This window comes from Microchirus variegatus (genome assembly GCF_963457635.1).
Source record: "Microchirus variegatus genome assembly, chromosome: 4".
NCBI lineage: Eukaryota > Metazoa > Chordata > Actinopteri > Pleuronectiformes > Soleidae > Microchirus > Microchirus variegatus.
In genome coordinates, this window is record NC_139805.1 from 33,206,944 (window position 1) to 33,225,737 (window position 18,794).

Here is an 18,794-nt window from a genome sequence, read left to right on the forward strand (position 1 = left end):
CGTGTGCACACTGAAACTACATCCATATTAATAGTGTGGGAGATGTAGAAATTCCGCTCCCGAAATGCCTGACATCCGCACAACCAACCACAAATAATTACCAATATAATTTGGAGATGACTCCAATAAAACACTTACTTTCAATTTCACTTCATCTCTATCTATGTATTATTGTTTCTCATAAGTAATAAACCTTAACCCTAACTACCACTGGCCTAACCCTAACTACCACTGGCCTAACCCTAACCCTTAACCCTGACTACAACTGGCCTAACCCTAACCCTAACTACCACTGGCCTAACCCTAAACCTTAACGCTAACTACCACTGGCCTAACCCTAAACCTTAACCCTAACTACCACTGGCCTAACCCTAAACCTTAACCCTAACTACCACTGGCCTAACCCTAAACCTTAACCCTAACTACCACTGGCCTAACCCTAACTACCACTGGCCTAACCCCAAACCTTAACCCTAACTACCACTGGCCTAACCCTAAACCTTAACCCTATCTTTCACTGGCCTAACCCATAAAGAAGACAAGTCCCCGTAACGTGAGTGTGGAAACTGACTGAGGTCCCCACAAAGCTAGTAATACCTACCCTAACCCTTAACCATCACAACTAAAGGCCTAACCGTAACCCTTACCCTAACCCTAACCCTAAAACCAGGTCTTTAACCCTGAAAAGGCCTTTTAAAGTTGTGGGGCACAAAGAAAGGTTTGTCCTTTTTGTTGGTCAAGTCAACTTCCTGTTGATATTAGCCCATGCCCATGAATCTGAACGGTCACATGCTTTTAGGCGTATCAGTGTGGACACGGATGACTTCTGAAACTGATCTAAGAACCTTTGTTTTTGGCTTAAAACCTCTATTTTTAAGTGAAACCATGGTAGCATGGATTTAGCCTGACGACTGAGCCAAAGGAGTTGGTAAAAACTGGTCTCGGTTCACACTGAAATCAGCTCTGAATGTCCGTTAATCCACGAGAAGGACGGTGAAAAACGTTGTAAACACATTTAGATCACGGGTTCTCAAAGTTTTGATACCTGAGGGCCAATTTAGGAACCCAACATTGGACTGAGGGCCGCAAAAGGAGCACTAAAAACACCAAACTAAATCATAAACAAGCAGAGTTTGCAGCCCTCAAATGGAAATGTATTTCGTGAATACACTGACTGCAGCATATTTCCTCCTCCATCTATGATGCCACATCATGGTCATTTTATGTCATCTTTATATATATATAACCCCAAGTTGACTAAAATGAACGATATATGGAGTTTGTTGGAGTTTCCTGTTACCGTTTCTATATCCAGACCCTGTCAGAGTCGCAGGAACCAGGCATTGTTAGCATTCAGGTGCACATAATATATATATATGTAGCACGACTGCTAACTAACTATGTTTGGTGAGAGCTTTCCTGTAGAGGACTGCGGCGCAGCGGGAAGGCTCATTAGCTGCCAGCCAACCCAAATGACTTCGAGTGGAGTGACTCAACATGAGTCCTGTATAGACGGAGACACTTGGTTCATGTCAATGTGAGTAATAGGAAATATCTTCCACCTGTCTGCTCCGCATTACTCAAAGTGATGGCTACACTGCGAGTACACTGGGCGGGAGGGAAGAGAGAAGAAGTGGGGGGGGGGGGGGGGCTTACATTCTCAACTCTCCAGAACTACACTCATTCACTTCTTTTCCAGTGGAGCCTGTCTTACATTTGGATTTATTCACCTAAAACAAGGCCTTAATTGTATTAAAACATCTTGAAGGGATAGTTCGGTATTTTGAAGAAATTTCATTCAGTTCTTCTAGTTGCAGAGTTCGCTGGTGCTATGGCTAGCGCAAGTCAATGGTACCAGCTAGCATGGCATTAGAAACACTCATACCGACTCCACAGTGCACCAGACGCAAATCAATTGTAATGGCAGACTATCGATGTACATAATAAAGCAAGTAATACCTACCCTAACCCTTAACCATCACAACTAAAGGCCTAACCCTAACCCTAAAACCAGGTCTTTAACCCTGAAAAGTCCTTTTAAAGTTGTGGGGCCCGGACAATATGTCCCCCACAAAGATAGGTGTGTCCCTTTTGTTGGTCAAGTCAACCTCTTGTTGATATTAGCCCATGCCCATGAATCTGAACGGTCACATGCTTTTAGGCGTATCAGTGTGGACACGGATGACTTCTGAAACTGATCTAAGAACCTTTGTTTTTGGCTTAAAAACCTCTATTTTTAAGTGAAACCATGGTAGCATGGATTTAGCCTGACGACTGAGCCAAAGGAGTGGGTCAAACTGGTCTCGGTTCACACTGAAATCAGCTCTGAATGTCCGTACATATTATGTGTTGATATTAGAATATTATTTGAAACAAAACCAACCTTGCAATTTGAAGGATTTATGTCTCAGCAGCAGCAGCAGCAGCGCGTCATACTTCCTGTTAGGCTATGGCAGCGGCGGACTGATTCCGCTGCTGCTGAGAAAGTAGTCCCTCAAAAATTAATGCGATGCGACGTTAGTTTTGTTTCAAATATTATTCTATCAACACAGATATGTACATCGATAGTCTGCCGTTACAATCGATTTGCCTCGGGTGCACTGTGGAGATGGTATGAGTGTTTCTAATGCCATGCTAGCTGGTACCATTGACTTGCGCTAGCCATAGCACCAGGGAACTCGGCAACTAGAAGAACTGAATGATATTTCTTGAAAACGTCTCCAGACGTCTCCATCACACCGACTGAGTTGGAAAATAGGTCTTATGTCCAAAATTCCAAAACTATCCCTTTAAATCCGTCTTTTAGAACCCTTAAACACTGGAGCCAACCCACCCGTCATATCAGACACTCATAACGAGCGCACAATGCATGCTAGTTATAGCGATACGGCAGTTCACGTTGCCAGGAAATGTTTCCTGCCTCCGAAAACTGTCTTGGCCTACTTTTAACAAGTTTGGATTAGTCCCCGTATATATATCTCAGATCAGCCTGATGCAGATGCAATCATAACGGGGTGAGGTGTAGGGTGTATGTGTGTGTGTGTGAAATTCGTCTTAAATTTCATTCCAGGAGGCGCCGAAAAAAGTCTTGAATTTAACTTGCCTTAAGCTAAAGCAGCTATGTTATAGAACAGAAAGGGAATCTTTAAACAGGTTCAGCTGGTGGTCACGACAACGCGGACGACGCGAAAGAAAACAATGCGGAGCAAACGGCAGCAGGGTCTGATTCTCTCAGAGGAGACGAATCCTGAAGACGTCTGACCGTTCGTTCTGAGGATGTGGACGAGTTTGCAAATGTTTCTGCTGGTGTTATTCAGAGACGAATTGTGTGTGACGGTGGCAACCTTCTACAACCTCACCTCAGGCTCTAAGTGGTCCAAAAGCCCAAAGAGCTTTTCCATGAAAAATATGATAATAAATGGAAAAAGGCTCCTTTTTTTAGAAGCATGTACGAAAGAAAGAAAGAAAGAAAGAAAGAAAGAAAGAAAGAAAGAAAGAAAGAAAGAAAGAAAGAAAGAAAGCATTAGCAGCTAAATCTCTGGATTTTGGCGAGGGATCGTTGACGATGGAGCTGCCATAACCGAGCAGGAAAAGGAGAAGGTTCATGGATTTTGTGAAGGTATATGGAGGCAGATGATCCGCTGTGGTGACCCCCTAAAGCACATGTGTCAAACTCAAGGCCCGGGGGCCAGTTGTGGCCCGCCACGTCATTGTATGTGGCCCGCGAGTGATTAATTGGTCTTAAAAAAATCTGTGTTAAAATAAATAAAAAGGTCTATGCTGCTTGAAGGCGCGCGTTGACCATAAACTATATTTCCCACAATGCACGGTCAATTGCGTTACCCGCAAAATGACGGCACCGCCGCTAGATCGCAGTGCGTCATTGTATATGCGTCATGCGACATACAGAAAGTTATTTAGCAATATATTACAGAGTAGTTGCCTTTAGTTTACATTATATTTATTAACGGTGTCAACGTTAGCGCACGTTAATGCATGACGGAAGTAGTAAGACAGTTTGTGTTGCAGAACCAGAATCCAGACACCGTTTATGGGTTAGCTCCGTTAGCGTGCCTATCTGTTTATTAAAGGAAAAGAGCAGCGCTACAAATAACCAGCGTACCTGTGTAACTGCGTATGTGTGCCTCTGTTTTTAAAATTTAGCGTTACTTTAGAGACTCGTTTTAACAATCGGGAGTCACGTAAACATGACGTCACGCGCGTCTTTTTCCGGTCAGTCGTCATGGAAACGCTCGATGCATTAGCTTGTGTTAAAGGTGCCATATGTACGAATGTGGCCAAAAACGTTTACTACATTCAAATTCAAAATACCGAGGTCTTTTAGGTTTTCGTTTTTCTGACGTAACTGGCAACCCGTGGTTTGCTCGGCAGCTGAGACGCTACTGACTGCAATGATTGGTAGACGGCGGTAGGTGGCGCCACATGCCAAAACATGATTTACAGTCTGCAAAATATATTTTTTTAATGCAAATATTTTGGCTGTACTGTTGTTGTTGGTGAGTTCAGTTTGTTATATGAACATTATTCCTGAGTCTCTGTGACATATAAGGAGGATTTTATGGCCAGTTGCTAGTAGATTTATTACATAATGCACCTTTAGCGTTGACGCTGCTAACGCCGTTGCGCAGCACTAGCTTTTTATGAAAATGAATTTATGGCAGATTGAACAAAATACTGTGCGAGAGCTACGAGACTAATGAAAGGACTGTCTCCTCTTATCTTATCTTACGATACATCTGGACCCTCAGACCACTCAAAAAACACAATTTGGTTCTTGCGAACAGTCCTGGCCTCAGAGTAACACGGTGAGAGAAGCCAGATCCAATCAACCCTGTGTCCACAGGAGAAAGGTTTTTAATACCAGGTGTGAAAAGTCCTTCATTAAATCTGTCCACATATACAGTCAGAGCAGTGAGGACAGCTTTTTAATTCCAGGTCTGTGGACGTTCGAAATGATCTGACCTGGACGAGGTCGTCACAAAAACACGGCAAATAATGAGTTTCATTTTCAAAGCTATTTTAATTATTATTATTATTATTATTATTATTATCAGTAAAAATCTCCTTGTTCGGATTAAAACTGTTGGAATCTCTTCCTTAATCTTCAGTCTGAGGATAACTAGACTGTTCCCGAACGTGTCTGCGGCCTCTCTGACTGCGCGGGTGAACTTGTAGAGACCGAGTCCAGGTCGTTTTTTTTCCCCACAATCCTCTGCTCCACGTGACAGCGTCATCGCTGTTTGTGTTCACAAGTGTCAGATTTAAAGGAAATGCCTTTCTCCGCGCTCTCGCTCCACAGTTGCTGTATAATCTGCTCGTGTCATTGTGTGTGACAGGAATGTTTCTCCTCTGGGCAAAGTCTTACTCGGGCCTCATTTGTTTCCATATATGAGAGTGTGTGTGTGTGTGTATACTTGTATTTATGACTTTGTGAGGTCCAAACAAACTTAGAAACCTATCTTTGTGGGGACAATTCGTCTGGGCCTGTTTTTGAGGGTTAGAGTTAGGGTTAGGCATTTAGTTGTGATAGTTAAAGTTAGAGTAAGGGAATATGGGATGCATTATGTATCGATGACGTGTCCTCACTAAACTATAAAAACAAGCTTGTGTATGTGCTTCTACTTGTATTGAAGTCTTTGTGACTCGCAAGAAATGTACAAACCTATCTTTGTGAGGACATTTTAGTCTGGGCCCCACATCTTTAAAGGGCTTTTTCAGAGTTAAGAGCTATTTTAGGGTAAGGTTTAGACTTGGGTTTACGTTAAGGCACTTATATCTATGATATGTCCTCACTAAATCATAAAAACAAGTTTGTGAGTGCATATGTACTTTTATTTTTAGGCAAAAAATGGTCTCTGTGAGGACATTTTGACCTTTTGACCTTTTTTTTCTCTGGACCCTGCAACTTTAAGGGGCTTTTTACAGGGTTAAGACCTGGTTTTAGACTTAGGATTAGAATTGGGTTTAAGTTAAGGGACTAGGGAATGCATTAGGTCTATGATGTGTCCTCAAGAATGTATAAAAACAAGTTTGTGTGTATGCATCCAAAAGAACCTATAAACCTATCTTTGTGGGCACATTTTTTGTCTGGGCCCCACAACTTTAAGGGTGGTTTCCAGGGTTAAGACCCGGTTTTAGGGTTAGAATTGGGTTTAGATTAGGGTTTTAGGCACCTTGTTGTGATGGTTAAGGTTCGGATTAAGGCACTAGGAGATGCATTATGTCTATGATGTGTCCTCATTTAAGTACAAAATCAAGTTTGTATATGTATGTGTACTTCTTTGTGAGTCCAGCAGAGCGTGTATACCTTTGTGAATCTTTGTGGGCACATTTTGTCTGGGCCCCACAATTTTAAGGGTAGGGTAATTATAATAGGGAATACATTAATGATAAGGAACGTATAAAGATAAGTGTGTGTACTTGTATTCATGTCTTTATGAGTCCAAAAATGTTATGTTAACCTATCTTTGTGGGGACGTGTTGACCTTTTTGTCTAGGCGGGTAAGGGTTAGATTTAGGGTTAGAATCGGGTTTAGATTAGGGTTAATCACTTTGTTGTGACGGTTAAGGTTCGGATGAAGGCTCTAGTGGATGCTTTATGTCTATGATGTGTCCTCACGAATGTATACAAACAAGTTTGTGTGTATGCGTACTACTTTGTGAGTCCAAAACCTATAAAACCTACAAAACCTATAAACCTATGATGTTTACCAAGGTTAAGACCTGGTTTTAGGGTTAGAATCGGGATTAGATTAGGGTTAAGCACTTAGTTTTGACGGTTAAGGTTCGGATTAAGGGACTAAGAGATGCTTTATGTCTATGATGTGTCCTCACGAATGTAAACAAACAAGTTTGTGTGTATGCGTACTACTTTGTGAGTCCAAAACCTATAAAACCTACAAAACCTATCTTTGTGGGCACATTTTTTGTCTAGGCCCCACAACTTTAAGGATGGTTACCAAGGTTAAGACCTTGTTTTAGGGTTAGAATCGAATTTATATAAGGGTTTTAGGCACTTAGTTTTGATGGTTAAGGTTCTGATTAAGGGACTAGGGGATGCATTATGTCTATGATGCATCCTCACTAAGATATAAAAACACATCCGTGTGGTGGATGGACCTCCTACCAAGGCGAGACTGTAGCTCAGTTCCTTCTTAATTCAGAAGCAAAGAATGTGATACTCGGCAGTCTGATTGTTGGGTCTCACACACACACACACACACACACACACACACACACACACACACACACACACACACACACACACACACACACACACACACACACACACACACTGCAGCGGAAGTGCCCTGACCTCTGAGTCTTAACACCCTCCACCCTCCCAGCATCACATACCTGTTGCCCAGTGGAGCTCGTCCACGGTTTAGCCGTTGCCTCACTGCTCCGAGCTTCATGTGAACGCTCAGCGGGGAACTCAACCCCCGACTCTCCCGCTCGCTCACAACATGTCACATCTCTCTCTCTCTCTCTCCAAACGCCAAACGCATGACTACAGTAATCGCCACGATTGTGGTCTCTCGTCCGTAATCGCCGAGATCCGGGGATTTGAAAAAAACCCGCTGTGAAATCAAGGGAAGAGGCGGAAACGGATGATCACAGGGCTCGTAAATAACTGTCAGTTGTAAACATCTGTTTTAACTCCCATGTCGGGAGGCTGTCGCGCTCCTGATTTGTTTTCACCGCACAGATTAGCCACTGCAGCTAATGCTAGGGCTGCAGATTATGGACAGTATGAGCCGACACTTACTGAAACTGTTGATGGACGAATTGGATGATTTAAACTGAGAAAATAAAGTGCTTCATGCTATTAAAAGTTGTCCAGCAGACGGCGCTAAACCGTCCTCCTGAGCAGCTGTTAGCTGTTAGCTGTTAGCTTAGCAGGTGCATCAGAGTGGTCGGAGGCGAAGAAAGATGTCTCGCTCCTTAAAATTGATGCTTTTCATGCTGCGGAGCCTGAAAAAGACGTGCAATTTAGTCTCTGACAATTATTGACAGTTTAATTAAACATCAACTTCATCTAATTGGCGATAAATTACTTTCATTTGAATGTTTTCTATGCAGAAACTGAGAGTCGTTTATTTTCAAGTGAATTTGACTGTGAGTGGTGAGTTTCAAAACGTTTCTGGACCGGAAATTTCAACTCAATTTTAACGCATTCGTGCATAAAATGACACAGCTGTGGCCCGGAGGCGTGAAGTGTCCACCTGTCCGTCCCCATGTCCCATTCATGTTGTCATGAATGTGGTTTCTCAATATACTGGCACAAATGTCCACGTGATCTCAAAGGAAATCCTTGTGTAGCTCACTAACAATCAACAAAAAATCATGCAAAATCCAATAATTTGTGGACAGAATCAAGGATACTTGAACATTGCCTTTTTAGTCAACAATTAAAGGTGCATTACGTAATAAATCTAAAGCAACTGGCCTTAAAATCCTCCTAATATGTCACATAGACTAAGGAATAATGTTCATATAACAAACTGAACTCACCAACAACAACAGTACAGACAAAATATTTGCATTAAAACATTTTTTTTGCAGACTGCAAATCATGTTTACGTTTTGAAATCATGTTTTTGGCATGTGGCGCCACCTACCGCCGTCAACCAATCATTGCAGTCAGTAGAGTCTCAGCTGCCGAGCAACCACGGGTTGCCAGTTACGTGAGAAAAACGAAACCTAATAGACCTCGGTATTTTGAATTTGAATGTAGTAACCGTTTTTTGCCACATTCTTACATATGGCAACTTTAAGTAAGACGTGCACGACTTTGTAAAACACATTTGCACAGCACGTAAAAGTCAACAAATTATACGATGCAACTCTGCACAAACGTTGTCTCGTCTTTAAAGTGTTTTCAGAAGCTTCTTCCACTGTGAGCGCTGTTGAAAACGATGTTCCGCTGTGACAGAGTGGTTTTGTTGTGAGGTTAATGTGGGGAACAGTGAGTTTGGCTGGTAATAACCAACATATTTAGACTGAAAAGTGTTGGTCAGTGGAGACATTAGAACCACCGGCTGGTAATTCAAGTTATTTTCATTCATTTATTTTATGTTTTTTTTAAAAAAATGCAATTTGCATAATATCTTGCTCCCAAATTCTGAGCATCAATGATTGTAAAAACAAACTAATTGCACTTGCTCTGAGCACCCGTGAGTGATGAGGTGTAGTCAGGCACAAACTCAGCACCTCGCTGTCTTAAAGCAGTGGAGCGTGACCAATGAAGCTCTGATGTGAAACGAGGGGTTTTCAGTGTTTCTGCTGTTTATTTGAAGGTTCATCGCTAACATTGGTCAAATTCTAAAAAGGTGGTTTGACAATAGTTTAGGGGGAAAATAAAAGGATAATTCAACAAACACCACACATTTCCTTTAATGACTGTAACCTATAAAACTTAAGTTTATTAAATGAGGAAAACTCCCATTAATCACCAAATATACTGGATTTAGCAACAAGCTAATTACCGTCCATAGTCGCAGACATAAAAACATATCAAACAAAACACACTGCAGTACAGGAAACAACATTTATTTAGAACATTTACTACAATATTTAGAACATTTACTTGAATACTTAGAACATTTACTGCAATATTTAGAACATTTACTACAATATTTGGAACATTTACTACAATATTTAGAACATTTGCTACAATATTTAGAACATTAACTACGATATTTACAACATTTACTACAATATTTACAACATTTACTACAATATTTGGAACATTTACTACAATATTTGGAACATTTACTACAATATTTAGAACATTTACTTGAATACTTAGAACATTTACTACAATATTTGGAACATTTACTACAATATTTAGAACATTTACTTGAATACTTAGAACATTTACTGCAATATTTAGAACATTTACTACAATATTTAGAACATTTGCTAGAATAATTAGAACATTTACTACAATATTTAGAACATTTACTACAACATTTAGAACATTTCTTACAATATATAGAACATTTATGACAATATTTACAACATCTGCTACAATAAGTCTTGAAAACAAACAATTTCGGTGCACTTCCTGTTACCAGTAGGTGGCGCAGTGACTGGCTTTGCAGGTTATCAGCGTGGATCGATAACCACGACATACAGATCAAAGGAAGGTGAGGGCGGGGCCTGTTTGTGGGGGCGGGAGCCTGCTGCTTGGCTAGTGGGAGCACAATATGTGAAAATGGGTTTTTAACTATAATTCCTTCAAAATTCATCGGTTCGCCCTCAAACTCGGTTACATCAGAATATCTGACGACCATAATGTGCACAACAAGTTTGGTGATTTTCCGTGTACGTCACGGCCCTCAAACGTGCGCTCAAGTGAAAAAAAAAAGAGCGATCGGAGCGAATTCCTTTTATTCACCATACTCGAAATGTATAATAATAACAATAATATTGAGACCAAAAGACCCTGGGAAAGGGCATCAGAGCAAGTTAGGTATGAGGACATGAATAGTTTGCCTTCAGCCAATGTTTGAGGTTTTTTCTGGAGGTTAAATAGTTGTCTCACTCGCTGATATGAGCCTGTAATTTGTTTCCCGTTGAATATGAGACTCTGACAGACGCCGCTGTTTGACTAAATTTAGCCGTCAGTCTTCACTGGTGCTCCAGTATTTACATATATATTTTCTGTATGAAGTCATCTAATGGTTGTTATACTTGCATATAATGTTATCTCATTACTAATGAAGTATCCCACCAGATAATTACTTATTATATTACTGAAGTAAAAGTCTTAGATTATGACTGTACTTCAGTATGAAAGCACATTTTTTTTGTTATAAATAACAAAGTAAAAGTGTTAAGATAAGGGTTTTACATGATCATTGTTTCTCTGTAATCTGTGTTAAGTGTATATTAGTACACAGGGACTCTCTTTATGCAGTAAAGTCTTGTGTTTTTCCAAAACTTTTGCTGTTAATCTTTGTTGTTCGCATTCAAAACAAAGGTCAACATCAGTCACCCATCACCTTTTAAAGTTCACTGATTGAAATTTGACATTTAACGTGTTTTTTTGTTGTTTTTCTTGTTATTTAAATGAAAAAAAAACACAGATTTTATCTGCAGGATACTTGCAGACGTGAGAATCACACATTTGAAAAAGAATAATTTACTTTTTCCTCATCTACAAAAAAACAAACATTTCCCATAATCCCCTGAACAACCATGAGTTAATCTGTCAGCTCAAAATAATAACTTGAGGATTTTAAATGGTTTATCTCAGTGTGTTGATGGAATGCAGTGTTCCATATGTCCAACTTTTCTTCCTAAAGTTCCTAAAGGTAGACAAACTCCAGCTACTTTAACAGAGACATTTTGACATCTGAAGTCTATTTTTTTACCATTTTCGGCTCGATAATCCGCTTGGTTTCGGTTTCGCGAGTTGTTTCGGAAGCTCGCGATGATATCACCACATGATCTGCACTTTGGCAGACGTTTAGAGTCAAATATTAAGTGACACAGCCTGCAGAGACCTGCTGCTCACGCCTCCCTGATGTGCCGCCTGCAGACCTCCGTCGCATTTCCTGTTGCGTGTTGGAAATCGATGACTCCGTCCGTCCACGGCAGCCAATCGGAGATGGTGATGGAGAAATTCAACATCTAAAAATGCGTCAGAGATCACAGACAGTTGCTCAATCCTTCTTTCTTTGTTTTGTGACATGTTCTTTTTCACCAACTGTCCTCACGTCCTCCTTCACAACATCCATGAAGGTTCTCTATGGTCTTCTTCGTCTACTCCTGCCCAGCAGCTCTGTCTCCAACACCCTTTGTCCAATATTCTCACTCCGCCTCCTCTGTACAGGACAAAAAACCATCTAAATTTTGACTTTATTTCTAAACCATGTCCCAATGAACATTTCACAGGGTTCCCACGTGTCCTTGAAATCCAAGAAAGAAGTTAATATTATGGGCCAATTCCAATTCCTATCTTAACCCTTAATCTTAACCCTCAAGCTCAACCCTTAATCTTAACTGGCCTCAAAACCAGGTGTTGAGGGTTATTTTGTCACTTAGAAATGGGACACCCCTTAAATGCAGATACGTCTTCAGACTGTAGGGGGCAGAATAACGCGAAAGCTGCGTCCAGTCTGTCAACTCCAAAAAAGAAGAAGAAGAACACATTTACGTCAGGATTATTTATTTATTCTATTTCAGTCAAGTTATTAGGTTGTCAGTTAGTTATAAGATGATACTCATACAAATACCACAACCACGGACATATTCAACTGACAGTTACCACACACCACGGCTTATTGGAGGGTTAATGATAGCGAACCATCGCTTGTCCGCACCGGCCGGCTATTGACAAAAGATCGTAAGACAAAAATAAATGTTACGCAACAATGACGTCAGTAATCCATAATATGGGCCTAAACTAAGATGATGCAATGTTTTTCATCATTTTTATATCTCTATTAACAAAGAAAATACTTTGCATTTGTAGCGTACTCGTTTCGCTGCTTTCGACGCCATCTTTCTTATGTGAAAACACGCAATGCATTCTGGGTAGCCCTTGCTCTAAAGGGTGGTCTTGGAAAATCTCAATATTGAGGGCGATACAGCCCTTAAACTTGCCCCTCAACTTAATTTTTCTGAGAATCAGGACAGCACTTGCACTAGAGGGAGCGCACATTTTTGAGATTGAGGGTTAAGCAAGGAATTGGAATTCACCCTTTGTCTCCCTTGTTTGTTACGACGCCACCTACAACAAACTTCCGCCATTAACGTGAGATTCCGTGCAGAACAATGAGCGAGTAAAGTTACGCAAGAGAGGGCAAACGATGACCTGATGATGCCTGGGAAATGAAAAATTCCAAGATCTCTGTCTCAGCAAAGAAAAATGACAAAGACTGACTTTGACCCAAGATTCCCAAAAAAGAATCACTTGTCCAGATCAATAAAAGTGGACGCCGTCATGGACCAAGACGAGCTCTTACAAGTTGTCCTCCCATCTTAAGCTGTGTCAGCACATTCAGTCCTTGAATTTGAGGGAATTGGTCCTGGAAAGTCCTTGAAAATACCTTAAATTTAAGGCGTGGGAACCATGATCTAAGCATCTTCAGCTCCTGTCTTCTAGACAGTCTTGTAGACCTTCCTTCTCACTTTTGCTGCTTCACAAAATCTGTTTAAATGACGCTAAATTCACAACATAATTAAAGGTGTCTTGTGTTTTCATGGTGACACAAATCAGGAGGCAGATCCTCCCGGTGAAAGATTATGTCGTTTTTTAACTTGGCTTAATTCGACCCGAAACCTGAAACAATAATTAAAGTTGATGAATCACCAGGTAAACAAAAATCTAACAATCATCAGTGCATGTTTCATGAGTAGCTAGAAATGTAAGGGTTAAAAGACTTCTTGCCTTCTTTCTGAATAATAACACAGGTGAACCGGCTTTAATTACATGTTGATATTTAAAGAGATAGAGTGCTGTGTGCTTGTTTTTCTGCTGCTGACGGAGACAAAACTCATCTACGTGCGATCTATCACCCAGCAGCAAAATGAAATCTGTGCCAGCTTCAGTCTACGATCTCTTCACAACAATATGTTTGCCACTTTATCTCATCGTGAGACAGCCTTTTACAGCTGGAGGCTTTGTAGTTTGTGAACTGCTCTCTCACCACACCAATGCCCATTCAGAAAATCTGTGATTTTACATCCCAGCACACAGGAGCTGTCGATCCACTGTTGCCTCCATCACTAAGTTTAAACGTCTTATTCTTGTGAGTTTGGTGGTTGAAAATCATTTTGTTTTGATTTATCTAAGCAAGACAAACTTAGAAAATGAGGCAGAAATACACTTTTAGAAATAAGGGTTCCAAAAGTGTTCTTCTACAAGGGCTGAGGTTCTACCTGGAACCATTTGTTTTTAAAGGGTTCTTTAATGGTTCCAGTAAGAACTATTTTGATCCAGAGAACCCCTTTCCTGAATAAAGGGTTTTTAAAAGGGTTCTTTGTAACACTTAGGGTTGGTTGGTAGCTAGGTAGTTGGTAGCTAGGTAGGTGAAGGAAGGTAGGTAGGTAGGTGAAGGAAGGAAGGAAGGTTGGTAGGTAGGTAGGTAGGTAGGTAGGTAGTTAGGTAGGTAGGTAGGTAGGTAGGTAGGTAGGTAGGTAGGTAGGTAGGTAGGTGAAAGAAGGAAGGAAGGTCGGTAGATAGGGGAAGGAAAGAAGGAAGGAAGGTTTGTAGGTAGAGGAAGGAAAGTAGGTAGGTAGGTAGGTAGGTAGGTAGGTAGGTAGGTAGGTAGGTAGGTAGGTAGGTAGGTAGGTAGGTAGGTAGGTAGGTAGGTGAAGGAAGGAAGGAAGATCGGTAGGTAGGGGAAGGAAGAAAGGTCGGTAGGTAGGGGAAGGAAGGAAGGTTGGTAGGTAGGTAGGCAGGGGAAGGAAGAAATGTTGGTAGGTAGGTAGGTAGGTAGGTAGGTAGGTAGGTAGGTAGGTAGGTAGGTAGGGGAAGGAAGAAAGGTCGGTAGGTAGGGGAAGGAAGGAAGGAAGGTTGGTAGGTAGGTAGGTAGGGGAAGGCAGAAATGTTGGTAGGTAGGTAGGTAGGTAGGTAGGTAGGTAGGTAGGTAGGTAGGTAGGTAGGTAGGTAGGTAGGTAGGTAGGTAGGTAGGGGAAGGAAGGAAGATTGCTTGGTAGGTAGGTAGGTTCCAAAGTGGACTTTGGTGCAGGAGTGTGATTGGCTTCCAAACTATTCTAGTTAGCCATTTAAGTTTCTTTTAGCGGGTATTTTTATCTCCAGAAAATGGCAGCTATCCCTTTAAAGTGTTGTATAATGTGGCTCTGAAGAGGGGAGTTCTTTAACGTTCTGCTCTGCTTTCCCTCGACAGGTGATCGAGTTTGACGACGGCTCAGGCTCGGTGCTGCGTATCCAGCCTCTGAGGACCCACCGCGACGAAGCCATCTACGAGTGCACGGCCACCAACAGCGCGGGAGAGATCAACACCAGTGCCAAGCTCACCGTCCTCGAAGGTAAAAAAAAAAAAGCTGACTTTCTTGTCACCTTTGTCTCGCTAATCATCCACACGTTAGCTCTCTGCTGTTCTTAAACCTTTCATGAAGCCACGGTGGTTTGTTTTCATGGTCACGGTACTTTGTTCGGATACGCTGTTTGAAATGTTTGAGTCTGGCTGAGAGCGGGTTGTTGGCTCTGACCACAGGAGCATTTCCAAGGGGTCTGGAATCCCTTAATCCACCACTTAGCTTCCCTAATCCGAAAAAGTTCCATCATCTGGAGGAAGTGGAGAAACTGGAGGGTAGAGAAGCGTCCTTCGATGAAATAGATTGAACAGAAACAGGAAGTTATTACTCTTACATTTGTACCTACTCTCTTAAGGTCTTTTTTGTGAGACTTATATACATTTTAATTATATTTTTTTCCGAACCTCAGTGCTGAGGATGTGAGAGATGGAATGTCAGAGTGATTTTGCTGTCGAGTTGTCAGATATAATCTGATGTGAAAGCTTTTAAGGTTTTACATAACACAGTGCAAACAAGACCCCGCGTGTGGTGGTTTGTAATTTAGTTAAAGTTTTCTGTAGAACCTGAAGAACAAAAGCAAATGGCTGACAAACTTAAAAAAAAACCCAAAAAAAACGTAATTTCGTAACAGCTTAAAACTTCACCGAGTTATATGAAGACATTGCAGTGAGACGGTGGCAGGAAGAGTGGGAGATGCAGAACTCTTCTGCAGATTTCTGTTAAAAATAAGTTGCTTTCAATGAAGTCACAGAGAATTGGACGAGGGTTGTCCAAACTCGTTGTGGATGAGCCAATTATGGTAAAACACCCCAATGGTGTCGGTGTGGACTTCCAGAGACAATAACACAGGCTAAACAGTTGTTTATTGGACTGTCTAACCTGGAACTTTCATGTTCTTTCCTTTAAATCAGTTTTCATTATTCATAGTGTGCAGCCTCCCAGAACTTAATGGAAAAAAGAAGAAGAATAAATCATTGAGGTGTTACCGAGTGAAATATTTCTTTTTTTAGTTTGTCAACCATTTTTATTTCAGTGCCATATTAAATATACAGCAGCCTCCAGGGCACTGGTCTCAGTCTTGACTCTGTCTTTGCCCTAAAAGTCTTGGTCTTGTCCTGGTCTCACTACACTCTGGTCTTGGTCATGACTTGGCCTCGGTTCATGTGGTTTGACAGGGAAATTTAAGGCCTGTTTCCACCTTGTGGTTCGATATGATATACGAAAGCTGCTGGATGTCCTCCTGTTGTCTGTTGTTTTCGCATTCTATGTCGTTGTTAGTTGTTGGCGCACCGGTACAACGTCCCGGCACAGTGCACACCAAGTATGGTGCATGTATTTATTTGGGTTTTCATGAGGAATAGTACCAACATAACCCCAGCCCCTACCTTTCCATTTTTAGGCACCTTTCACTTGGGGTATCTGAGTAAAAAGGTATGGTAAAGTCAGCACAAACCCCCGTCTACCAAGTAAAAGTTACTGTTCTCAGTCGACTCGCAAGCCTGACTGCAGGCTTTACCGTTCTATACCGGTACTGTACTGTTCCAAATTGGGCTGTACCATTGTGGAAACATGGCTTCAGAAGCTAGAGGGTTGAGGGTTGTTGGAGTTTGGCCCAATGAATCTGAGGATGGTGAACCCAGGGATGAAGTAGTCCACAGATGGAGCTCGAGGAAGCCTGGTCGTAGTTTGGGCTAATGTTTCTCTCAACCTCCTATGATGTATTCCCCTTTGTGTGGGTCCTGTTGCACATATATGTTAGTTATGGAGGTCTACCTACATACATTAACTTGTTTTTATGGTCAAAAACCTCCTAGTTGCTGTAAACGAGCCGATAGAAATCCTCTTTTCTGACGCTGTTCCCCAGCCGCGATATTTCAGACTCAACTCTCACACCCAGAAGACAGAGTGTGTTGTGATTGGCCAGCCAGCGTAGAGGCTTCCCAACTGTCTTGTGATTGGCCAATACCCGGAAGTGACATATTCAGCACACCCGCTCTCAGAAGCACAGCTCCCCCCTCTGGAACAGTGGATGCACTGCTACTCATTATCAAAACATTGTTTGAACAACGTTTAAAAATAGCTTCTTCACGACTCCCCGCCGCAGTCCCTTTTATGACTTTGACCCGGAGTCAGACCCAGAGTCAGAAGACACTGTCGCTCGTGAAACACCTCCACAACGGATGTTATTCTTCTTCTGCGGTTCAATGTACTCAACCGGATGTGCCCGGACTGGTGCCCGGAGCAGGACGATCTGCTGTTCAGGAGAACCGATGTTTACGTAACCGGATCTGGTTTTTTCAGAGATCTCGCTGAGCCCGAGATTACAATAAAACACAGCGTTCTCAGCAGTGGCTGAACTGTTTGTTTAGAACCTTCAGGGCTTCATAAACAAGGTAATGACGCAGATACACACTAAAAAACAGAGTTAATTGGAACTTCCGGTCTAGGTCAGCTTTAAAGAACGTAATTTGTCCAAAGTGACCACACTGCAGCAGCAGCTTTGAGCCGAGCTGCTTTTTTCTCCAGTATAAACTAGCCTCAGTGTGCAGTGGTGGCTGCTGGATGCCTGAGCCCAGTAACTCCGTTTGATTGTGTGTTTTTATTTCGCAGGAATGTGTTGAAAGTGATTTTGGCTGCGAGCCTCCTGTAGGTGTGTCTCCAGACAGCGCGCTGTGCTTTGCCAGCAGTGAGACGGAGACCAAACACATTTATTTAATCGACACTCTAATTGATAGACAAACAGCCACAGACCGAAATAAGCCTTTCTCTCCGGCAGCCTTCTCCAAGTCACTCAGGAACCCATTATACTTCTTTTGCCATGTAGATATTGGCACCAGTAAACACAGCCCGAGGCTGCGGAGCCTTCAGCGTCACACAAACAGACTCCTTTCTCTCCAAACCACTCAGGATCTTGTTAAAAGACAGTGATGGCTGCGACTAATGATCGCTGACAACAGGGTGATATTTAAAGGATCAGGCTATGAAACGCATTGATGCTCATATGCATATGTCAAACCGTGGTGAGATGCAGATGTTTTTTGGGGGGATAAAAGCAGACGTTCTCTCCTAAAAGAAACAAAGCTTTTTCCACATCATTCATTTGTTTTTTTGCAATTATGTCTTTGAAGGAACCACGTTGTTTTTGTCATATCACCAGTCGTGATGTGGAGAGAGAGATATATTTGTTTAAGTGTTTTAAGGACAACCCAGTGTGTTTTCTTTAATGGAGAGGATGTCGATGCTGTGATGAAAACCCATCATTGTCTTATCTCTTTTTTTTTTGTGCTGAAACAGAACCACGTTCATAATCAGGAAGTGGTGATCATCACTCTCGTTTTCTAATTGTTTTTCTTTTTTTGCCAAAAGTGCCACGAGCAGTAAAAACAGTGATGAGGATGAGCTCTGTAGACATGTAAATAAGTGACTTCATTTGGATTAAAAATATGTTCCTCACTAAATGAAATAGATAGATAGATAGATAGATAGATAGATAGATAGATAGATAGATAGATAGATAGATAGATAGATAGATAGATAGATAATTGATGGTTGGTTGGTTGGTTTGTATGTAGGTGGTTGGTTGTAATTGGTTGCACATTGGTTGTAAATAAATACAGTTTCCGAAACCCTAGTGCCACCCTAGTGGATTAACACGGTTGGTTGGTTGATAGGTAGCTAAGTAACATGGTTGGTTGGAAGGATGGAAGATAAGTAGGTAGGGGAGGGACGGTCAGAAGGAAGGTTGGTAGGTGGGTGGG

The 18,794-nt window shown here is 41.7% G+C and overlaps 1 protein-coding gene across 1 annotated transcript in view; it reads left to right on the forward strand.

The window, feature by feature from the left end:
- ptprfa (protein tyrosine phosphatase receptor type Fa) overlaps positions 1-18,794 on the forward strand; it is a gene marked incomplete at both ends in the record, with an annotated part of 258,404 nt that overhangs the window by 387 nt on the left and 239,223 nt on the right. Inside the window, one exon of the mRNA XM_083887919.1 lies at positions 14,886-15,027. Within this exon, the coding sequence (XP_083744045.1) occupies positions 14,886-15,027 (142 nt within the window). The remainder of the gene's footprint in view (positions 1-14,885; positions 15,028-18,794) is intronic.